Genomic DNA, 23,495 nt, shown 5'->3' on the forward strand with positions numbered 1-23,495 from the left:
GCTGTGGATCTTTTACAGCCATCTGTGCTACCACCATATATTTCACAGAACAATTAAAAAAGTAAAATGTTTGCGCATGTGCTGACAACAGGATATACAGGCTTCTGAAGGACCTCTGCTTGTGTAATTCAAATCAAAAAGATACTATCAGAAGCATGTGGTTTTACAACTAACCAACGAGACTGAGAACGTAGCCAGTTACAAATAAAAGGTTAATAGTCTTACAACTCACTGCTTGACCATAATAAAAATACATTTTATTCCAAGTTATATGTTAAATAATCCAGCCTGCCCTACAGTGAAATAGCCATGTCTGACACTACAAAATATATATTTGAAAATATGGGGAAGGCTAATGAACAGAATTTTAACAGGAAAATCTACAGAGAGGACAGCTATTAAATAAATGTTTTAGTCAAATATTTGATGGGACCCTGCCATCATGGCACAGAGTGATGAAGCAGGATATCAAGTCGGAGTGAGCAGCTGGCGTCGGCTTGCCCATTCCAGGAAGAGGGAGTGGGGTGAGGTACTTGCTGAGGGACACCGCCACACCTGAAACACTGGGGGAGACCAGAGTCACAAAATTATGTTATCTGCAATGGGGCAGGGTCTTGCTTGAGTCCTACACAGAAGCATGCAAATTATACTGCAAGCCTCTCATTGCATGGGCATGTGTGGGGCAAAAAAAAAAAAAAAGTCCCGATGGATGCCTGGAAGACAACTTAGGGATCTGTTTTTCCCCTGTGGAAACAAAATGAAATAGACAACTCCTGCACAATGGAGAATGAACAGGTTATACTGATTCCATGGAAATGACTGCAGGCATCAGGGGCTTAAAATACACACAACCCCACACCCTCACACAAAGCTGTGAATTTAACAGGCTACTCAATGAAGAGATGTACTGCAGTGCTTCCTCTTAGTTTATCATATTTCCCTACGTAGGGAGGAACTACTGTGCTCACATTATGCAGACTGCCTGCATTAGAAGACCTTTACAAGGAAATAGAGAAGGTGCTTCCTCCAATGCACTGATGTGTTATGGAAAGCCTAGAAAAATTAGTGAAGGCATCTTTTATGCTTCTCAAAAGACATTAACATAACAACCAACTACATAAATGAGGAAAAGACATAATAGTGGCATTGTGAGAAAAACACAAACTATTTTTGTAAACAGCTATGGAATTTAAGATTACAGGTCATTAACAATCTTGAGACTACCTGTACTGCACAGTCCCAAATGTCACAAAAGACAAAACCATCTCTGATGGATAAGGGGAAGGTAATGGCAATCATCTGAGAAACAGGTAGCAGGGAAAGGCATTTTATGTTCAAAGTGAGGCATATTTGCTGCTCTCAAATTTCACTCCACCTATCCTACTGTGTAAAGATTACATACTGTACCGGTCTTGGAAAGGACATACAGTATCACCCACAATTCCATGCCTCCTTATATCAAGCCACATTCAACAACAGAGTGAAGAAAAGGGGAAGTTATATTTCCCGTTGGAGGAAATGAAAAGTCCTATGCTTGATATTTGCATTTTTTTACTTAACAGCAGAGGAATATTCTCTATATAGCTTCATATACACCTGCATTCTCCTCGATAGCTACATCAGTTAAAAAGGGCACAGCAGAAAAACCTAAACAACTGTAAATGCCCAGTTTTATCATCTTCAGATCAGTTCTTCAGCAACCAGGCTATGTATTTTAGGAAACAAGACAGGCATACTGCCTAATAAAGTATATTTTGTCACAATGCTTTAATATGTGGGGCAAAACTACTGAGAAAGGAGCAAACACACGCAAACAGAAAATGCCATGGCAAAGGACCTCTGCATGGTGTTATGCGGCCAGAATACATTTGCAACAACTTATTTTCTTCTGTTAGTGTCTTAGCTGCTAGAACTTAAAATACTCACAGGCATATGAGGTAGAGGCACATGCCCATTTGCTTTGGCACTCTCTTGCATCTCCTTCCGATGCTGCTTTCTTAAACGATATGGTGGTATCCCATCTCTGCAACAGAAAATAAATTGTTTCCTGATTAATAAGCGGGTATCTTGTGAGGATGTTAAGATAACTACAGTTGTCTTTTGCTACTAATTTGACAAATACCAACTTTTCAGACCCAAATCTGCAAGCTAGCACTACTAAAACAACAACAAAATGATAATCTTTTCCTCAGTTTGATTCTTTAATTCCCCTAGTTTAAAATGTCTTTCTTGTGGCTCTTTTCAAGCTACCACTTACAACAGCATGCTACCTACTACATTAATCTTTTCTCAAATCATCCTCCTGCCATTAACTACTTAATATCCCCAATGCAGCACTCAAAAGAATCAACTATGCTACGCAAAAAAAAAAAAAAAAAAAAAAAAACATTCACTTATCAAATGCAGTATGTATGAAAAACCAATAAAAGAGAACTAATTCAGTTCTACTATCCAACTGCTGTTTCATATCCAAAGGGCTTGGAATTTAGATGTGGGGAAACAACACAAGGAATAATAGCTTTAAGTAGTTAGTGGCTTGTGGCTTGTCTGAAAAGGTTTTCAAATAGGTTTCATGAACAAGCTTCAATATCTAACCCATGGGAGGGGAGCAAAAAAAAACAAAAACGAAAGAAAGTTAAAACAATTGCCAGCAGATGCACCTATAGAAGTAAAATCCCTTGTTGTTCACGAAAGACAAGAAGTATATTAACCCAATCAAAATCTTGTTCCTTCCCACTCCTTGCATCTGGAAAATACTATGTACCTGATGTCAAACAGAAAAAGAATATCTACGGAGTTTAAGTGAGCCATGGTTACCAGTACCAGACTGGATGTCATTCGATGAAAGTAGCATAACTGCTGCAAAGATAGTGTTGGGGGGTAACTGTTTTTAGGGCTAAGGTTTTATTTATTTATTTTACGCATTTGTTAGCCAGGAAGCACAATGTCCCTTTTTGTGACTTGCTGAGAAATGTACAGTATGCAAATGAAAACAGAACAAAACCAAACCTTGTATCAGGAGCAAAGGAGGCAAGCTCTAACAGCTAACCGCTTTAATCCTTTGCACTAACTGCTAGGGTTAGACACCAGGTTCTTAAATCAATTGGTGGCATTATTTGTACAAAGATTTATGGGACTCCTGAACCCTGTGACAACCTATCAGGCTTCTTCTTCGCGGAGCACTGAACATTTGTTTCCTAAGAGGCAGCCAGGAAGGCACTTGTAAAGCTCCATGCCATGGAGGTACTATACTGCCATAGGTTTGGTGACCTCCTGGACCAGGGTCAGACTAGCATTTTTGTGCATCACATATCACTCTGGCATCCATCTTAATGTGTTCCTTCATTTTGCACAGGGTATCACTAAAAGAAATTTCCTTTATGGAAGAAGCAGGTAACATACAGTCATCAATATATTTAACATATCCCAAAGTAGAAGTCATCTGGGAAGCATAATCCAGGTCTTCCTTTTCAATATCTGAGGAGTCAAACTCCCTTCTCTGGAGGTAAGGTGCCTCTGTCTTGAAGGATGTGTTTGACACTGAGGATAGGGCTGCAGCTAGCTGCAGGTTCTGTAATAAGAACCCCTGAGCCAGGGAGAACTATTCTTAGACAACAGCTATGAGTGGGGATTGCATGAGTACACCTGTTACTAGAGGTCCAGGTAACTAACTGCAGGGACCTTTGAGATCAGATATTTAGACTGTTGTGCCCTCTTTGCTGAGGTTGCCACATGGAAGGCCTGGGTACATAGCTGGTGAACTCAACTTCCATTTTCTTCTTGTGGATGTCTTCCCTAACTGGTACTGATGGGGTAACGCCGTACACATCCATTTCCTGTAATCTCGAGTGCTCAGATAAGAATTTTACTTTACTCAGAAATAAAATATCAACTATGAGAAAAGACATCTACCTCCAAAGAAGATTTCAGGAGTTTAAGCTGCAATCTAAGACAATCTCAAGACTTTGTAAGTTGCCATTTCTCTCCATGTTGCTATCTACAATCTTTGCTGTTCTACATACAGCTCCCAAGAGCAAAAATTTAACTATTCATAAGGTGATACTTAGTTCGTTGTTTTTCTCTTTTGGAATAACAAGTTGGAGCCACCTTGACAAATCCACCCTCAATTTATCATGCTCTTTGGAACGCATTGCTACATGCTTTGTTGACTATGGTTTATACATAGTACACTAATTAGTCAATTTTTTTCAACTGCTTTCCACAGCTCCTCTTATCAGAATTGTTCTGCTTCTCACTAGAAAGTCGTTCTTCTTGCTGAGGTACATATGCAGTACCATTGGGAAGTGGAAAAAACTATACACAACTGTGTAACTATATACATCCATGGGGGGGGGGGGGACTAACTTTAAAACTGTTTGAAATTAATGCTTTGCGACATGTCAATTTTGTTCCTACTTACTGGCTACTGTTTTACCTTTGTAGTTTTCTTCTGATGACAACTGTGAACCTAACTATTAAGGACAAGTCTGAGGCCATGCCACTTACTGCATGGAATCCTATAATGGTCTTGTTTTGAAAATGTCTGAACGTCTGCAACATTTTATCATCCCACAGAAACAACTGTGCAATGTCATCATTGCCTGTATAACCATTAATGTTTTGGAACATAGTCACAATGTTGGGAAGAAAAGTGTTTCCTTCGTTATTACAGACTATTTTTTACATGTTGCAAATAAACCCACGACTGTTATGACATTGTTTCAGTAAGGTGTTTTTATTCTAGCCAGTGCTTACTGAAAATACTGCCATAGATCTAAATTAGAAGTTATGTACCTACCATAACGTTCCATGTTAGTTGTCTTCTCTCGCCTTCTTTCTTGCTGGATGGGTTCGGAGCCGATCCTCGGCTCCGACTCGGCACTTGCTAAGCTCGAGAGCTAATTTTACCAGCTCGAGGCAACCCTATATCCCATGATGCAAGGCGGAGATTACTCAGATCTCGTTTGGCAGCTAAAGAAATAGCAGTATTTTCTTCCAACTTAAGAGGAGGAAGAAATAAGGATACTAAACAACATCATAACCCTCTAGAAAGGATCAACATAATCTAGTGACACTAGGAGTAGAACAGCTAGAAAAAGATAATAACCTCTTGATAGAAGATGTATAATCTTCCCGGTCTGACCAGGCTAGGGGGATGGAGGGCGGGACGCAAGAAAGAAGGTGAGAGAAGACAACTAACATGGAACGTTATGGTAGGGTACATAACTTGTAAGTGTTAAGTTGTCAATCTCGCCTTCATTCTTGCTGGTTGGGACCGCGTCCCTAGCACCTCTATCCTGGGTGGCTCAATGGAACAGACTCTTGAGAATGGTGGAACCAAAATTTGCTCTGTCTCTGGAGACCAAATCTAATTTGTAATGTGAAACAAAGGTATGAGGAGAGGCCCATGTGGCTGCTGCACAAATAGTGTCTATTGGAAGTCTAGCTTGAAAAGCTGTAGATGTAGCTAGAGCTCTGGTAGAATGGGCTTTTGGATTAGAAACCAACTCTTTGCCTCTGAGCTGATAAATGTAAGTGATCACAGAAGACAGCCACCTAGATAAAGTTACCTTAGAAACTGGAAGGCCTTTCCTGTTCTCTGCATAGGATAGAAATAGTTGATCAGATTTCCTAAAAATTTTTGTCTTATCCAGATAATATCTGAGCTGACGGTGAACATCGAGATAATGTAACTTTTGTTCAGCTCTATCAGAATAGTTCGGAAAAAAAACTGGAAGATCAATGGATTGATTTACGTTAGTTTGTGATGCCACCTTTGGTAAGAAAGACGGATTAGTTCTTAGGGATACCCTGTCTTTGTGGAATATTAGATAGGGAGGGCGAACACAGAGAGCATGAAGCTCAGATACTCTTCTGGCAGATGTAATGGCAACTAGAAAAAGTGTCTTCCAAGAAAGCAATTTCAAAGAACAGGCAGCTGCAGGTTCGAACGGGGGAAGAATCAAGGATGTTAAAATTAAATTTAGATCCCACTGTGGTGGGGGGTCTCTAATCGGAGGTTTCAATAAAAAGATACCTCGAAGGAATGCCTTGCTAAGTTTATGTGACAATGTTGTGGTCCAAAAAGCCTATATGAAAATTTGAAATGGCTGCCAGTTGAACTTTCACTGTGGAATAAGAGGATCCTGAATGAAAAATGTCAGCTAGGAAGTCCAATACCGAATGAATTGGAGCAGTACAGGGGTCTATGTTCCTAGCTTTTGCCCAGAAAGAGAAACATCGCCATTTACTAGTGTAAATCTTTCTGGTAGAAGATTTTAGGGAAGCTACTATAATATCCCGTACAGGATTAGAAATCATAGGAAGCCTGGCTAAGGATGGAAGTGGAGCAACCAAGCAGTGAGGTTGAGAGAGGGTATGGATTGGTGCAGTTGACCCGACTGGTGGGTCAGAAGATCTGGAACCGGGTCCAGATGCCATGGCTGTACCAAGAGGTAATGATGTAGGAACGGAAACCATATCTGTCGAGGCCAATAAGGGGCAATGAGAATCAACTTGGCTCTCAAAGCGGTTGCTTTTTGAATTAGCTGAGGTATCAGTGGAAAAGGTGGAAAGGCATAAAAAAGTCCCCGGGGCCAATCTTGGGTTAGAGCGTCTCTGGGGGGGATGGCCTGGAAGGGGGAGAGAGAGAAGAAGTCTGGGTATTTGCTGTTTTAAGGTGTAGTGAAAAGGTCGCAGCAAGGAAGACCCCACTTCTGAAAAATCTCTTCCGTCACTGACTGACTGAGAGACCACTCGTGAGGCATGAGAATAGCTCTGCTCAATCTGTCAGCTATGATGTTGGATTTCCCGGGGATGTGCGTTGCTATCAGAGAGGAGATTGCCCATTGCCAAAGTCTGAGAGCCTCTCAACACAGTGGATAGGACTTGGTTCCGCCCTGTTTGTTTATATACCACACTACGGACATATTGTCCGTTTGGACTGCAATAGTTCCCAGGGGAAGAGAGTCGTTGAGGGCTTGCAACGTTAAAAGCACTGCTCTCATCTCCAGAACATTTATGTGCAGATGGTACTCGAAAGGTTGCCAAGTGCCATGGACCATTCTGCCCTGATAATGCCCCCCCCCCACCCAATCAGGGAGGCGTCCGATGTAACCGTGGCAAGAGGAACAAATGGTCTGCCTTGATGGATTTGAGGGGACGATATCCACCAAGTCAAATGTCTTTTGCAAGTTGGAGTTACTATGATCTCGTGACGCATGGGAAGTTGTTGAAAGGACCATTGGGTGAATAGCATCCATTGTAGAAGCCGCATGTAAAAGCGGGCGAGGGGAAGAAGTGTTATGGCAGCCGCCATAAGACCCAGTATTTTCAGAGCAAATCTGGCCTGAATTTTCTTGCTGAATAGAATCACTTGGACGTGTCTCTGAATGTCCAAGATCCTTTGGTCTGCCAACCTTGCTGAAAGTTGTACGGTGTCCAATCTTGCGCCTATAAAAGTAATATATTGACAAGGTGACAAGGAAGATGTTTCAAAATTTATGGAAATTCCTAGCCCTCTGCAAGTGTGAATGGTGTAATTTCTGGCTTGGAGAAGCTGATGCCTGGTGGTGGCAGTGAGGAGCCAGTCGTCTAGATATGGAAACACCTGGAATCCTTGACGTCTCAGGTGAGCCGTAACCACTGCCATGCATTTGGTGAACACTCTGGGGGCTGTAGTGAAGTCCAAAGGGCAGGGCTCTGAATTGGAAGTGACTGGTCCCCAGCCGGAAGCGGAGAAATCTTCTGGAGCGTCTGTGAATTTTTATGTGGTAGTACGCATCCTGAAGATCTATCGAGCACATCCAATTGTCCTTGCCCAGAAAGGGCAGAATGGACTGAAGCGTGACCATCCGGAATCTTGATTTCTTTACAAACTTGTTGAGTTTGCTGAGATCTAATATTGGTCTCCAGTCTCCTGTCTTTTTTGGAACTAAAAAGAACCTTGAGTAGATTCCGGATCCTATTTGGTCCGCTGGGACTGGTTGGATGGCTCTTTTTACTAGCACTTTTGATATTTCTAGCACTGCTAATTCCCTTAGACAGGTTGGAACGTCTGGAAGGGTTCCCTTTTGTTGAATTGGGGTTTGAATAAAGGGAATTTTGTAACCCTCGGATATAACTGACTGTACCCATTTGTCTTGAGAAAGGGAAAGCCAGGTTATTGGGTACAGCGATAGTTTTCCCCCGACTGCCTCCGAAGGCGGACAATCCGGCAACATCTCAGGGATGCTGGAAGGGTTTGTCAGAAAGAGGCTCTCTGCTACTCTGATTCTGCGGACCACCTCTGCCCCTAGGGCGGCGTCTATTATTGTTACCTCCCCTGCCTCTGGGGGTAAACTGACTTTGTGCGTCAGGTGTGACTCCTTGAGATTTGCAGAACCACATTTTCCCTCCCATCTGTCCTTTGGGGTAAGGTCTAGAAGGGGTGGAGAAACGGACTCCTACGGCAGAAAGAGTCTTGCCATCTTGTTCACATCTAGTCAAAGTGTCTTTCACTTGAGGACCGAACAAGGTCGAGCCATCAAAGGGGGAGTTTGTGAAAGATGCCTTGAAGGGGTCTGCAAAATTACAAAGCCGCATCCAGGACTGATGCCTTAAAGCCACTCCTGTGCCTGCGGCCCTACTCGCTCCATTGGCTGCATAAGAAATGAGCCGCATGGAGGAGTTAGCAATGGAGTTAAGGATTCCTAGCTGTGAGCTAATCATATCCTGAGACCCAGCAGCTGACAGATCCTGTAAAACTTCTCCCAACTCTTTAAGAACGTCTCTTTGAAGGCAGGTGAAGTGGCATAAGTAGTTCAGCGATCTCATAGCAAAAGTCGCTGAAGAAAAAATCCGCTTACCGTACCTGTCCATAGTCCTAGAATCTTTATTAGGAGGATGGACAGGTACTGAAGGATCAGCTAATTCCTTCTTGGTGGCAGCAGCCACCACCATGGCATCAACTGGGACACCCTTTGTCAAATATTGTCTATCTTGTGGGGCAGTAATAAATTTTGAAGGTCTCCTAGGGATAGGTTCCACCGAATCTGGAGCCATCCACGCCTTCCAAGCCACTACCTCCATGAGAGGGTCGAAAGGCAGAGACACCCAGGAGGTGGAGGGTCGAGATCCGAACGCCTCCAGGTATACTGACTCATCCTCGGAGGGATTAAGGGAAGGCCAGTTCCCCCTCTGTTTCAGGATTTCAAGGATGTCTGAAAATGAGACATCCTCAGAGGAGGACCTTGGGGATCCCTCCGACTCATCCAAGTCAGTATCTGATGTAGTAGACTCAGGGCAGTCTAAATGTTTCCTCTTACATGTTCTCTTACGCGGGGGTTCCCCTGATGGATCAGGAGAAGCCTCAGAAGAGGAAGATATTCCCAATGGGGAAACCTGAGGTGTTGGATCTCTGGGTCCGGGAGCAAGAGAGTGGGAAGAGACGTCAGCAGGCACTGTAGTGGGAGGAGCTGATGGAACTGTCCGTTGACTAAGCCCAGGGGCTAGTACACTCCTCATCACCTCGAAGGCTCCCCTGTCAGAGACCAGAAAGTTCCCTCTCCGAAGAGATAGGAACCCCAGGCCTCACCGAGAGGGAAGGCTCCGAGGCAGACGTCGGGGCCGAGCTCACCAACGCCGAAGCTCCGAGAGGAAGAACGGGGTCGGACAAGGGTCCAATGCCACTCGCCCCCTCGGAGCTGACGAGAGAGACTAGACACCTGGATCCCTCCAATGAAGGTCTCAAGGAGGAAATCGGAGCTGAGGACAACTGAGCCGAAAGGGGTGGTATCGGCTCCGAAGTCACAACGGTACTGGTTCCGAGGAGCTCCGGCTCCTAACTCTGTAAGAGAGTCGGAGGAGGAATGCTCGGTGGATGTGATATAGCTACCATCTGTTGAGATGGGCTATGGAGTATTTGGGCCCATGTCTGAGACTTTAATAGTCTACTCACCACTCTCTCAAGGTCGTGATCAGATAGCCTGGATGACCGAGAAGATCGGCTCCGATGGCTCCGCTCCGAGAGCAAAGGTGATTTTGGAGCCGAATGTATGGATTCCACTGAAGGGGATCGAGATCTCTCTTTTGAGATCAATGGAGCCATCGGAGCCGAAGATATGTCGGCTCCAGCCGGAGCCGACACTGAGTATCTGGATCTGGTAGTATCGGCGCCGGATGGAGCCGATACTGAGACTGGCATAGAAAGATCGGCTCCGGCCGGAGCCGATCTCGAGCCTGGTGAGGAAGGACCTGAAGCCGACAGCTTGGAAGCTTTAGCTGAAGGCTTAACAGGCTTCGAGGGCTTCCCCGGCACCGACTTAGTCGGGGAGCTCTCGGGCTTTAATAAGCCCGTTAAAATCAGTTTATTTTTTCGTTCCTGCAGGACTCTTGGGCTGAAAGCATGACAGATAGCACAAGAGTCCTGCAGGTGGCGAAGGTCCCAGGCAATAAACATAAGAAGTGTGACTGTCTGTCAGAGACATCTTCTGACAGCACGAGTCACACTTCTTGAAGCCCGAGACCTTAGTGTCCTTCGACATAACTGTGTCGATGAACAACAGTAACACAATCGCACACAAAAAACACTCAGCCCAACAAATTAATTTAAATTAATTAAATTAAATTACATTAACCAGGGAAAACACACAGTCACACACAAACAATCCCTGACAGGAAAAATTTTGGGAGGGGAAGGCCTAAGGCCTGACTAGGGACAAGGGAATATTTAGTCAAAAAGAAGGGAACACTGATGGGAATAGGGCTAAGGTGAGTCGATAATTAACAAAAATATAATAGATCTATATAAAATTAAAGGGGGGTAGACTAAAAGTCTCTGAAAAGTTCATTTACCAAGAGCTGGTAAAAGGCACCTCGTTAGCGAAGCGGCAAACGAGATCTGAGTAATCTCCGCCTTGCATCATGGGATATAGGGTTGCCTCGAGCTGGTAAAATTAGCTCTCGAGCTTAGCAAGTGCCGAGTCGGAGCAGAGGATCGGCTCCGAACCCATCCAGCAAGAATGAAGGCGAGATTGACAACTTAACATCAAATATTACCCTAGCGGGATGAGTTTTTGACAGAACCTCAAGTCAACACACCTAATGACAAGTGAGGCAGGATTTTAGCAATGTGTTTAATAATTACTGATTTACCCCATTTGGGGGATAGCCATGAGTTAAACAACATTTTTAGTATTTACATTAATTGCATGATATTTGGATTTGCTCAATATTTGGAGACTACTGGATACGTCTTGGCTACTCGAGTTTAATCTTAAATCTAACATAAAATATTTTGTACTGCTATCTCTTTATCTAGATGCTTCGTAATGGGAAACTTGTAATACCCTTACAGTACTATTGTTTGTTTTAGACTGAACCCTGCATTAACCAATACTGTTCTAATTAATGCTCATTTGGTCCACACTATACTATATTAGCTACAGACTATTTGTAAACATAATAGATAGCTATAAACAACCCTCTTCTGGTATATATATTGCGCTTAACAATATAATATATGGCCTTTGCAGTCAAATGGCATTTATATATTATACTTTTCAATAAACTTGTACCACAATATCCTGGCTGGGTAAAATCGAACAATCTAGATCATCTATATTCCTCTTCACTTCTCCTTTAGCTACAGATTAAGGCATTCATATAGAAAAATCTGAGATAACTTCCCTGTAGATGCCTTATACGTACAATACTCGCTCCCTAACCATCCATCTTGGACAGTGTATGCGTGTGTGTGAATGATGGATTAAAACAGGGCTGCTGCCTGAGGCCCACAGCTCTGGGAGGATGAGGGGACATGGGTTGTGTAAGAGAGGAATAACAGCCTAGAATGTTTTTCTATTGCATTTTACTTATTTTAAGAAAACAGCAGCTGACTTATTTAAATAAATAAATAAAAATGACTACGTAAATGTGCAGAGCTCCTCTCAAATGCTGCAACTCCTGCACTGTATGGGGGAAATGATTGGGTAAATATACCGAACCTTGGATAAGTGTAGCAACCAACCTCACAGTTTATGGAATTTCAGCTCAAGTGAGAAGTGGCAAATAATTTTATCTGTTAGTATTTCATTAATTAAATCTGTACAAAGTACAGTTGTGTACACTTACCATAAAATGTAGATGTTAGAATGCATTCTTTGTTGCAATCCTGACTTATGGTATTTCTTGGTTCAGAAGCCCTCGGTCAGCTCAACTACCAGAGTAAAAAACTCCACCTCACTGGGCTGGCGGATGCCTTACCCTGTCATTGAGATGGCTAAGTATAAAGGGAGCCAGATGATGCCATGACATTATTTTTTTCTTGCCCCTAGAAGGTAGGAGCCTCATAGATAAACATAAGCAAAGGACAAGGTAAGAAGAAAGGAGGCCTGTGGGGCATCATTGCAGAGGGTCCTCTGGAAGAGTTACAGAAATCAGTGTCCTCTTGGGACTGATTCTTCAAGAGAATAAAGGTATTTCCTTGTACACAAACTCTTCTGAGGTGGTTCTTCAGTGGGGACATCTGAAGAGGTCTCGGAAGAGGGGACACCATTAACAGGTAGGTCTGGTGACCTTGGAGCTCGCTGTCCATGGGTAAAGGTTGGAGGCAGATCCGATAAAGCTGGGGTCAGGGGATGAGACTCCGGTAACACAGAAGCCACCTTGGAAGAGGCAGTGGCCAAGGCTCTTTCCATGGCTTGAAAGGCAAGCCCCCCCCCTCCCCCGGAGGAGGGATGGGAGGCAGCAACAGAGACAGACAAACTCAGAACTCGGGTCACACCCCACCCCGACAGCCCCACCTGAAAAGCCAGAGCTGAGGACGGGTCTCCCACTGGCGCAGCCCGAAGAGACCAGGCCAGCTCCATTGAATAAAATCAGAATTCACTCTAACCCCTTAGACCTGACGGCAAAGACACAGTCCCAAGACCCTGTCACTCCAGAAGGCACCGAAGGTGTCAGAACCATACCTGGCACCGAAGACAAAAGGGTAGTTGGTGCCGAGGTCACTGGAACCTGTGATGTTGGAGCAGACTGCTCTAAAGCCTGATAGGAGGTCATAGGAGGAGAAGGGAGCATACAAGAAGAACCCATGTACCAGAAGGTAGAGGGGGTTGAGAAAATGGGAAAGACCCTTGGCTGTCAGAATCTGATCCACTAACCTAACAACATCAAGTTCCGAGAGGCTAATGGTGGAGCGAATGGAAAATGCAGGAGACTTGGGTCTCTTCAGAAAGGGGCCGGGGAGTCGCCTCAATAAAAGGGGTCAAAGAAGGGAAATAGGTAGTCCTGGGCTGCACATGAAAAATAAATCTTCGGCACCATCTGCAGGGCCATAGGAGACATCAGCATCGACACAACTGGTACCAATGTTGGAACCGTAGACAACGCAAAAGTGGTAGCAGCCATAATCTGTGTGGGTGTCATAGTCGGTGTTAGCATGGATACAGCAGGAGATACAATCTGTGCTGATGTCAGAACTGTAGACAATTCAGAAGTGGTAGGAGCCATAATCTGTGTGGGAGTCACAGTCGGTGCTAAAGGCACTGGTAAGGTTGTTGCTGATGAAGTTTCATTTCGTTCCATCAGTTTCGGAAGCTTAGGTCTCGGTTCCAAAGAGGAACCTGTATGTCTGTGTTTCTTTACAGGCTGTGCTAGTGGGTAGTTTTGGTACCAGAGGCAGGAGCAGACTGTTCAGCTTTAGACAAGGCTTCTTCGAAAGGGGCCTTAAGAAGCCCTTTGAGAATCGGTTATTTTTTCGTTCTACCTGGGCTCTATGACTGAAACCCTGGCAGATCGTACAGTCAACACTTAAATGTGGTGTACCCAAACAATAAACACAGAGATCATGACTGTCAGAGTTCAGCATTTTCCTGCTGCGCCCATTACATTGTTTAAAACCTGAAGGAGAACATTTTGGTTTGCAGAAGAAAAATAGGAAAGGAAAGAAAAAATATTTCAAACCACACCAGGGGAAAACTACCAGCAATGGTAGATAGAGAAATTACCTAATGGTAAGGGGAGGGAGGAAACTACCAACAACGGTAGTGGAACTACCAGTGGTAAAAGGATAAACACACTCTTGCTAATGGGTAAGACCAGGAAGAGGGTTTTAGAAGTTAAATATTTATTAAGAAAAAAAGGATTATTTTACTTAGCTCTGAGAGAGGAATCGGCTAACGTGTCTTAGCAGTGAGAGCAGCAAACGAGATCTGAGGTAATGTAAAGATGGAGAATGACAACAGGAACAGCACTTGAGTAACCAACAGAAATAATAAAAAGAAACCAATGTAGCTAAAATCCACAACACGAACTTATTCTTGTACATCCACAGTAAGCACTTTCATCCACTTGGGACGTCTTCAAACTGCATAATGTAACACATTTGAAAACTCAATTAAATACTATAAAATCACATGACGCAGCTTTTTCTTTTTTAAAAAGGCAATAAACTCTCTTCTATCATTTAAACCAGGCAGATGACAGGCATTCAACCTCACCTGGCATTCATATTCCTTCCAACTAAGCTCGTCTTCAGCATCAAATTTATTTTCTACATTTAATACTTCATCTAAAACACAAAATTTAAAATTTACATCACACACATTGTCTATATAATGTTTACTAAGTGCATTTCTCTCATCTTACACTCACTGCATATTTATGCTCATACATTCTCTCGTTCAGTTCTTTTGTAGTCCCAATCCTTCATAAAATGCATTGCATGAAATGCAGATAATTAAATAAATGACAAAACTCGTTTTACAAGTAAATTTCCCCTTAATGCCTACCTTTGTAGTACCCACTTTAACATCTTGGATCTCAGTCAACAACAAATCACAAACTGCATTTTTTGACACTTAAACTTTCCTTGAATTCTACTAATAGGTTTTCTGCAATTTAACTTATTATGAAACAAATTTTTTAAAGCTTTTACCTTTTTTCTGTACAAATACAGGTGTATCTCCTATTTTTGTACTAACTTCAGAATTACATTTTAAAAATTTCCATTTAGCCTTTATTATATTCTTAATACTGCTAGAAATCCACACTATTCATTACTTGCATGGAAGTCTTGAAATCTTTTTTCTCATGCTTCTGGATTATTTTGGAATAGTTTCTAATTTCTTTAATTTCATTTAAACAACTATTTCTCCACTCGGATAGCCTCTCATTCTGAACTTATTGCATAAAGAATTACATTCTGTTTCAAACTTCTCATTTTCATCAGTTAACTGATGAACTCTTTTTAACTGTTCCTTTACTATATTGGTTTTTGACCACTTGGGGTGCATACTATCATAATCCAAATAGGAATTATTCTGTATTTCCTTCTTGTAAATAGCTGTTACTAATGTGTCTTTTTTCTTAGTAATTTTTAAATCTAAAAAATTAATATATTCAAATTCAAACTCCGATGTAAACTTTAAATATGTACACACATTGTTTAAATAATTCAAGAATTCTACTAAGACGACTTGACTGCCTCTCCAAATTAAAAAGGCATCATCAATAAAACGCTTGTAAAAAACAATGTTTTTCATAAAAATACTGTCAAAGATGTAACATTTTTCCCAACCATGCATAAAAATATTTGCATAGCTAGGGGCCATTACGGCACCCATCGCTACTCCATTAGTTTGTCTGAAAAACTTTCCATTAAACTCAAAAAAATTATAATTTAAAATAATGTCCAACATCTCCATTATGAGACTCACCATATTAGATGAAAAATTTTTAGATTGCAATAATTCTAATCTAACTACTTCCATTCCTTCTTCATTTGGGATGATAGTATGTAATGAATTTACATCAAGCGTAACTAAAAAGTCATGTAATGTAGAGATGGGCATAATGGGTAGAGCAGTAGCTCGAGAGAATTTTGGCTGGTGCAAGCTATGCAACGGCTGGATTGGTTCCAAGGATCAGAACCATACCCCAAGAGTCAAGAATGGATGAAGATCGACATCATCATACATTATTTGTTTCCGTAGAGAGAATGGGGGGGGGGGGATGGAGAGAGGGAAAGAAAACTGCAACAGTGAATACACTCGAACATCTACATTTATGTTACGTGTACACAACTGTACTATGTTCTTCATGCTTCACTGCTGCAGTACTGACTTACGGGATGATTCCCAAAGCTGAGATGAGGGTGGTATGTGCCTTAATGGGAAGAGACGATGCCCTGCAAGACGGCAGTGGTAAATCCTACTCTGGACTTGGAGAAGGCTGATAGGTGGTAATGCTTGGGAAAGATATGCACCGATGACCAGGTAGCTGCTTCCAAAATGTCTCTGGTAAGTACTCCCCATCAGGAAAGCAGTGGAGGTAGATGTGGCCCTAGCTGAGTGTGTCCTAACAGATTCAGGAGGCTTTTTCTGTGGTAGGTGTAACAAAGAGAATACATTGGGAGAGCCACTTGGAAATGGCTTGTTTGGAGACCGTTTTCCTTCACAGCCCAAGGAAAAGGAAACAAACAGTTGTTCTGATTTTCCAAAAGTTTTAGTCCTGTCAAGGTAGTAGCAAAGTTGCCTGTGTACATCTAAGGAATTAAGGATTCTTTCCCCTTGGTTCTGTGCTTAGGGAAGAAAGCAGGCAAGTGTATGGCTTGGTTCAGGGAAGTGTCTGTGACCACCCAGGGCATAAAGGAAGGATTAGTTCTAAGTGAAACTCTGTCTGGGTGAAAGATAAGAAAGACTTCTACTGCCATGAGGGCTTGCAACTCAGAGACCCTCCTAGCTGAGGTGATAGCCAGTAAAAGGGCAGTCTTCCAGGTCAAGAATTTTACATCAGCGAAAGCAGCTGGTTCAAAGGAAGGCAAGGTCAGTTTTTCTAGAACAAAGTTCAGGTCCCAAGGAGGGCTGGGCTGCCTCCTGTGAAGTGTGACGTGCAGCACTCCCCTAAGGAACTGTTTCATTAGGGGGTGGGAAAGGATAGGAGGAAGAGTAGGGATGTGGGCTTTAATGGCAGAAGCATGCATCTTTAATGGATGAAAAGGATAGGCCTTTGTCCACGAAGACAGTCAGGTACTCCAAAATGGCTGAAATGTTGTTTGAGACAGGGTTGAGGTCTTGCTGCTGACACCAAATACAGAATCTTTTCTACTTGGCATAGTATGTTTTCTTAGTACTGGGTCTTCTAGACTCTGAGGATATTAAGCACCCGACTACTCGGGAATGCTCCGGGTAGAATTTTGATGAATTATCCAGATTGAGAGTTTTAGAGTCTGCAGACTGGGGTGCACAGACTTTCTTTGCCTGAGTCAGCACAGCCACTCTCTGAGGTAACTGCCAAGGTTTTCCTTTGGTCAAACTTAGTAGCAGGGGGTACCAGTGCTGACTAAGGGCTTCCAAAGCAGGAAATCTCATAAGTCAGAACTGCAACAGTGAAATATAAACAACATCCCAAACTTCACTATGTGACTTTATAACACCTGTAAAAGTAATCCAGAAATTATCAGTTACACAGCAATGCACATCAAATAGTAAAAAGTCAGACACTGGCATTTTCATATGTATCAGGAGCAGATAAACTCAAACGGATGACTTGCTGAACTACTGAACAGTGCCTATTTTTTACTTACAACTCTGTTTGCTAGCCAATTACACAGACTGGTCCAAGAAACATTCTTCAGCCACAATTCTCATAAGATGCAGTCAGAGTTCATGGCCTGCGTTAGGCACTTGCGAATCCTGCAGCTTGAGGGTGGGGGGGCAGACTACCCAAAAACCCACAAAGGCTGTAGTAGCTTGCTGTATTCAAGAAAAAAGTCTTTTGTATCTTCAGTTAACTGTGCAATTTAAAATTATTACTAATAATGTTGATTTTTGCAGTAGTCTAATTCCTCTTTTTTTCTGATATAAAAAGTTTTTTTTTTTTTTTTATTTATGAAACTTCTACTGTAGTATCGCTGCCTCCAATTAGGTCAGCTTTTTGCAGACCAACCCAGATTGGATGCAACTATATTTCATACTCAGAACTTTAACTATGATTATGCAAGTCTCATTTTTTGCAGTTATGACCAAGTGAAACACGAAGTTGTGTGTGTGTGTATATATATATATATATATATATATATATATATATATATATATATATATACACACACACACATATATATATTTATATATATATATATATATATATATATATATATATATATATATATATATATATATAAAGTAAAAATAAACTGTTGACAACTATGCTGTGAACTTCCTAAATAAAGTGCCAAGTGTTTCACAATTTTTTTAACACATTATTGATAGTTTTGTGCATTTTGGAGCTAAAAGCGGAGTGCTACATATACCTTTAACTCTGTTCCTTGTGAAATTTGTCTTTCTGGCAAACCAATGATATTTGTAGTCCGTAAATAATGAGTTTCAGACTATATACCCATTTAGAAAATGTATGCTAATGCAAAACGATTTACACTAGGTATTTATTTTTATTATCATCAGAGGAGGTGTACTCAGCAAAGAGGTTGTAACTGCTGGGTAGGGCGAGGGCTGATTGTCACTGAAAGTAACTTACCGACTTGTCATTTGCTCAGTTAACCAGCTGGCTTTGCAGGACTAGTGTGTGCACTTGTGTAAAATATGCTGGAATAACTTGTAAATTCTGTTTGCATGAAACTGAAAAACAGTTATAATTTGTCACCTGTTCCTGACTTTGTCTCATATTTTTGTTTTGTTCCTCATAAAATGTGTTTTTTTTTCTGGCAAATCATGGAAGACTGCAGATTTGCAGTCACTAAACAATGACAGAGTTTCAGTTTTCATATCCTTCAGAAAATGGATGCTAAAAGAAAATCTGTTACAATAACAGTTAATACAAGTTACATGAGCAGTATTTAAAATCTGCCCCAGATTTTTGGGCCATTGTCCTCAATTTTATTGGTTTTGTTTCTGATTCTTGCAATAAAAGTTTGAGAACATTTTGTATCACAATCAGATGAGATGTACTCAGCTATAATTACAGAGTTGGGTTAGGTGTTGCCTGTGGATGAAAGTAACTTGCACTCTTGTCATTTGCCCAGTTTAAACAGTTACACTTAGCAGGACTAGTGTACACTTATATAAAATAACTATGAATATGTAGGCTACTGTGTGCCTGTATGGTGTCTATAATTATTTATTTTTACTGCAGTCAGACATCTGAAATGTACACAGCCAACAAAGGCGTTATAATTGCTAGATACACGGTCTGTATGCGGATGTGAATGTTTGACCCTGCTGCCATGATCAGATTAAACAGTCATTCATCTGGTTTTGAAGGACTAGTGTCCATTTGTGTAAAGCAACTTGGAATACTTTACTGTGACTTTTTTTTTTTATCACAGAAATTTCAAGTGTATACAATAGGAGAACTTTAAATGATGTGTGTGGTATGGACATTGGTGGGTTATAGTAACAAAAATTCAAGTGGTCTTTTACTGTCTAAAGAAATTGGGAAGGTCAATATAAGAGAACATGTGCATTCAGGTATGCTTACAAAAAAAAAAAAAAAAAAAAAAATTGTAGTGTGTGGGACCCATGGTGCACTTACCGACACTTTGTGTGTGTGCAGCCACAAAGATAAAGATTTATGACATTTTCTCTAAAGTGTTAGAAAATTAAACTCATAAAATCAAACTTAAAAATATGATTGACAAAATATTAAAAAAACATTTTTTTGCAGGAGGCAAGCCCCCCTGCACCCCCGCACATCGTCTACTAATAACATACACAAAGTTTGAGACTGCATTACAGTAGGGAAGGGACATGTCCCCCAATGCCTACTGTTCCACAATTTCACAAAAACTGTTAATTTTTGAACAACTGATTTTCAATCACCTGCACCAGCTTTTTCACTTTTTGATGAAAAAACTGTCAGTGGTAGGTAGCCCATATAAATACATGGGTCCTATTTGTCTTGCCAAGTACGGTTCATTGAACCCACTTTAGCGAAAGGGCATTTTGTTGAAAATGCACTTTCGCTAAAGGAGAAAAAAAACATGCAGTTTGCATGTACCATTAGTTGTACATCAACGTATACTGTTGATGTACAACTAAGGAAACTTCTGTTGAGATCGTGGTACAGTGGGGATAAGGGAATTCCCTTTTCCCCACTGTAGTGCGATCTCTGAGTGAGAATATTAAAGTAGGAGGGGTGTGGGGGGCACAGCCCCCCACATGGGGGGTGCAGGGGGGCTTGCCCCCCCTGCATATTAGTGTTTACTGTGTCTGTTTTTTTTTTTTAATGTTTAGCTTCCTTTTAATTTTTCCGCAAAAGTGCATTTTCGACAAAATGCACTTTCGTGGAAGTACAGTTCGATGCACAGTACTTTTGATTTAAGAACATAGATACAAATATATCCATCCCTAATGTCCTCATATCTCAAATATTTCATCTGGGTAGCAGTATGAAATTGGCAGTATTTTTCTCTTCCCAGTAGGTGCTGGTCTCCACAGTGCTGTTGCAAACAGTTAGGCTCCAAGAAAAAATGAGAGAGAAAACTTTTGAACTTCTATAGCTTTTTACTATGTCTAACTGCTCAAGTATTTTGTGGCACAGGCACATAAAAAATTATATACTTACCAGAATATTAGATAACTAAATCTAAGTTTTTTTTTAATATATTGGAATGGATGGACTAGTTGATGGAGGCACCTCATCTCCACATGAACCAAGAGAACCCTGGCTAGCTACAGCTCCTCCCTTGTCCCATATTGCAGTTCTCTTGCCAGATTCCGGAACAGGAGAATTTAGTAGTTCTGGCCAAGGGCTACCACAGTGGGAAATCTCATCAGTTACAACTGCAACAGTGAAACATGAAGAACACACCTAGGGGTGACCCCTAATGTTTTCTCACAAAAAAAATCAAGGACCTAAACCATAAAAACTCAGACAATCTTAAAGCCTTTGCCCTCTCTTCTCAGTACTGAGAGGCAACATTTGCCTTGTGTATACAGCTTCAACAATCCTTATTCTATCAGACCTATTAGATATTCACAAGTCCAATATTTATAAACACCTGCTCAAGGTATCTCAATCTGTTTTGTAAAATAAACAGAACACGTTGGAGATACAGGTTTGTATCACAGAGAATGCCACTTCTATGAAACCAATCCACACAAAGCAAAGTACTTCATTTTCTCTATTCAAATGCACTTTGGATGAATGGATGGGCAAGTACAAATTCACCCTTGGTTTAGCACTGCTGCCTCTCATGGACAGGGGAAATACGGAAAAGCCCCAACATAACCTTGCTCAGTCTACCTCCGGGTTATCTGTATACAAAATATAAGAGACAAAACTACCACAGGAATGTAAGACTAGGCTTCTTAAGACACACATAAATCAACAGCCTAGTAAGTTATCTAAGTTGTTGTTGTTGTCTTTAGGCTTTTCCCGGTTAGAGGTCAAAACAGCAGAACTCCGGTCCGCTAATGATTGGCAGTAGATTTTCATGAACATAGAGGTGCCAGCTCAATGTTCAACCTTCAATGAAGGGACACCCATTTATGCATGTCTTTCGAATGCCCACCCAACCGTGGGGAGGACATGCAGACTCCACACAGAAGGCACTCCCCTAGTAAGATATCCAAGTAAGTATCTATAAACCCATGTCAAGTACAAAATTTATGTACTTAAGATGCCCCTGTTTGTACACTGGAATGGATGGACAGAATCACCAACAGTCCTTGGGTGGAATTAGGACAAGAGGCCTCTATGTATGTGAAGCCCCAAAGGAGGCTCTAAACCTGGATGAACTATCCAAACTATAATCAGAATATCTACTGCTACGGTAAGTTTTTTTTTACATGACAGTACCATGTTCAACATTAAATCACTGCTGTAGTAACGTAACATTTCAGTAAATTAACGTAACTTAGAAACTAAGAAGGGAGGAGGAAGAATACACTAAGAATCCAGGAGCCCCTGGAGAATGGCATTATCAAAGCCTGTTCTAGACCAGGAAAATTAATCTAATTTTCAGTGATCTGTCTATGTACCGACAAAAGACCATATTTCTGCCTTTAGAATACTTTGAGTCTGCCCCTTTCCAGAAAGCCACAAGAGAAGCCAAACCCCTTGTGGAATGGGTCCTAATCTTTCCTGAAATGGCTTATTATGATAAGTACAGCAAAAAGTAATAGCATGAGAGAATCATATGCGAGTAGGTTCAATCTGTGAGGAAGCACGTGGTAATCACCACTGGCCATTTCCAAAAAAAGGGAGAAAGTACTGCTGTGTCATATGTTACAGTATTGATTCTTGGGTCTTCCTGCCATGCATAACCCTGCAATCATCCTGATTGCCAGAGTCTTTTCATCATCCCTAGCCAACGGATGTCTGGTGGCAAAGATCCTGACATCAAGAGTATAAGAGGGTGTCCACTGGCTCCATCTCCAGGTCTTTCTATGCAGCGAACAGCAGTCTGAGGCCTGAAGACAGCACAATCCTTTTAGATGTCAAAGGTTTAGTCAGAGATAGAAGTAGATTGCAACTATGTGATATTAGCAGAAGTAGGGGATTATGGTGAAGAGCTTCCCATATGAAAACTGCCCACCCAGGTATGGGGGAAGAGACCAGCAGATAGAGGGGTAGGAGTTTGTAGTGCAACACCAATCTACTCAAACATCTACATTTATGGTAAGTGCAACACAGCTATACTATGCTCTTCATAGTCGGTGTTGCAGTACTAATACTTGGAAGGACTTCCAAAGCTACAAGTTGGGGGGGGTGGCTATCTGATGCCCCCCTGAGAAAGTAGGTTCTGTAGGACAGCAGTAGCCAAATCTGCCCTAGCCATGAAGACATTGGCTAAACTGTGATGTTTAGTAAAGGTGTGGACAGATGTCCATATGGCGGCTTCCAGGATGGCCCGTGTAGGATAATCTTTTAAGAAGACACTGTGTCTAGAGGAGTGAGCTCTAACATGGGCTGGTACTGGCTTACTATGATTAGCACAGCAGAAAATAATGCAGTTAGTTATTAATTTGTTGACAGTCTGTTTGGAGACAGGTCTGCCTTCTTTTCCTTCTGCAAATGGCGCTAGTAGTTGATCTGCTCTATTTGGGAACTTAGTCCTATCCAGGTAATACCCGATCTGTCAGTGTACATTCAGGGAATGCAGCATTTACTTGGCTTCATTATGTGGGTTACGAATGAACACCAGCAAGTGAAGAGCTTGATTCACAGAGAGTTCTGACACTAATTTAAGAACTAACCCCTCCTTTATGCCCAGAGTTACCCTGTCCCTATGGAAGACAGTGAAGGTCTTGTTGCATATCAGGGCTTGTAGCTCTGTGACCTGTCTGGCTGAAGTAATGGCCATCAGTAAGGTAGTCTTCCAAGTGAGCATCTTTAGAGGAGTAGAAGCTGCCGGCTCAAAAGTTGGCAATGTCAGTTTTCCTAATACACAGTTTAAGTCCCGGGTTTCGCATGGGGGGGGGTGCTTAATGTAAGGCTCCTTTTAGGAATTGTTTTAGGTCAGGAGTAAGAACAGATGGGGGAGCAAGTAAGAC

The 23,495-nt window shown here is 41.7% G+C and overlaps 1 protein-coding gene across 2 annotated transcripts in view; it reads right to left on the reverse strand.

Annotated features, from left to right (window-relative positions):
* The window catches only part of AXIN1 (axin 1), a 1,214,366-nt gene that overhangs the window by 765,400 nt on the left and 425,471 nt on the right, over positions 1–23,495 (reverse strand). For both annotated transcript variants that reach the window (XM_044089473.1, XM_044089474.1), the window contains exon 4: positions 1,927–2,023. In XM_044089473.1, coding sequence (XP_043945408.1) covers positions 1,927–2,023 — 97 coding nt within the window. The remainder of the gene's footprint in view (positions 1–1,926; positions 2,024–23,495) is intronic.

Source organism: Protopterus annectens, chromosome 12.part0 (assembly GCF_019279795.1).
Source record: "Protopterus annectens isolate FY-2018-M chromosome 12.part0, PAN1.0, whole genome shotgun sequence".
Lineage (NCBI taxonomy): Eukaryota > Metazoa > Chordata > Ceratodontiformes > Protopteridae > Protopterus > Protopterus annectens.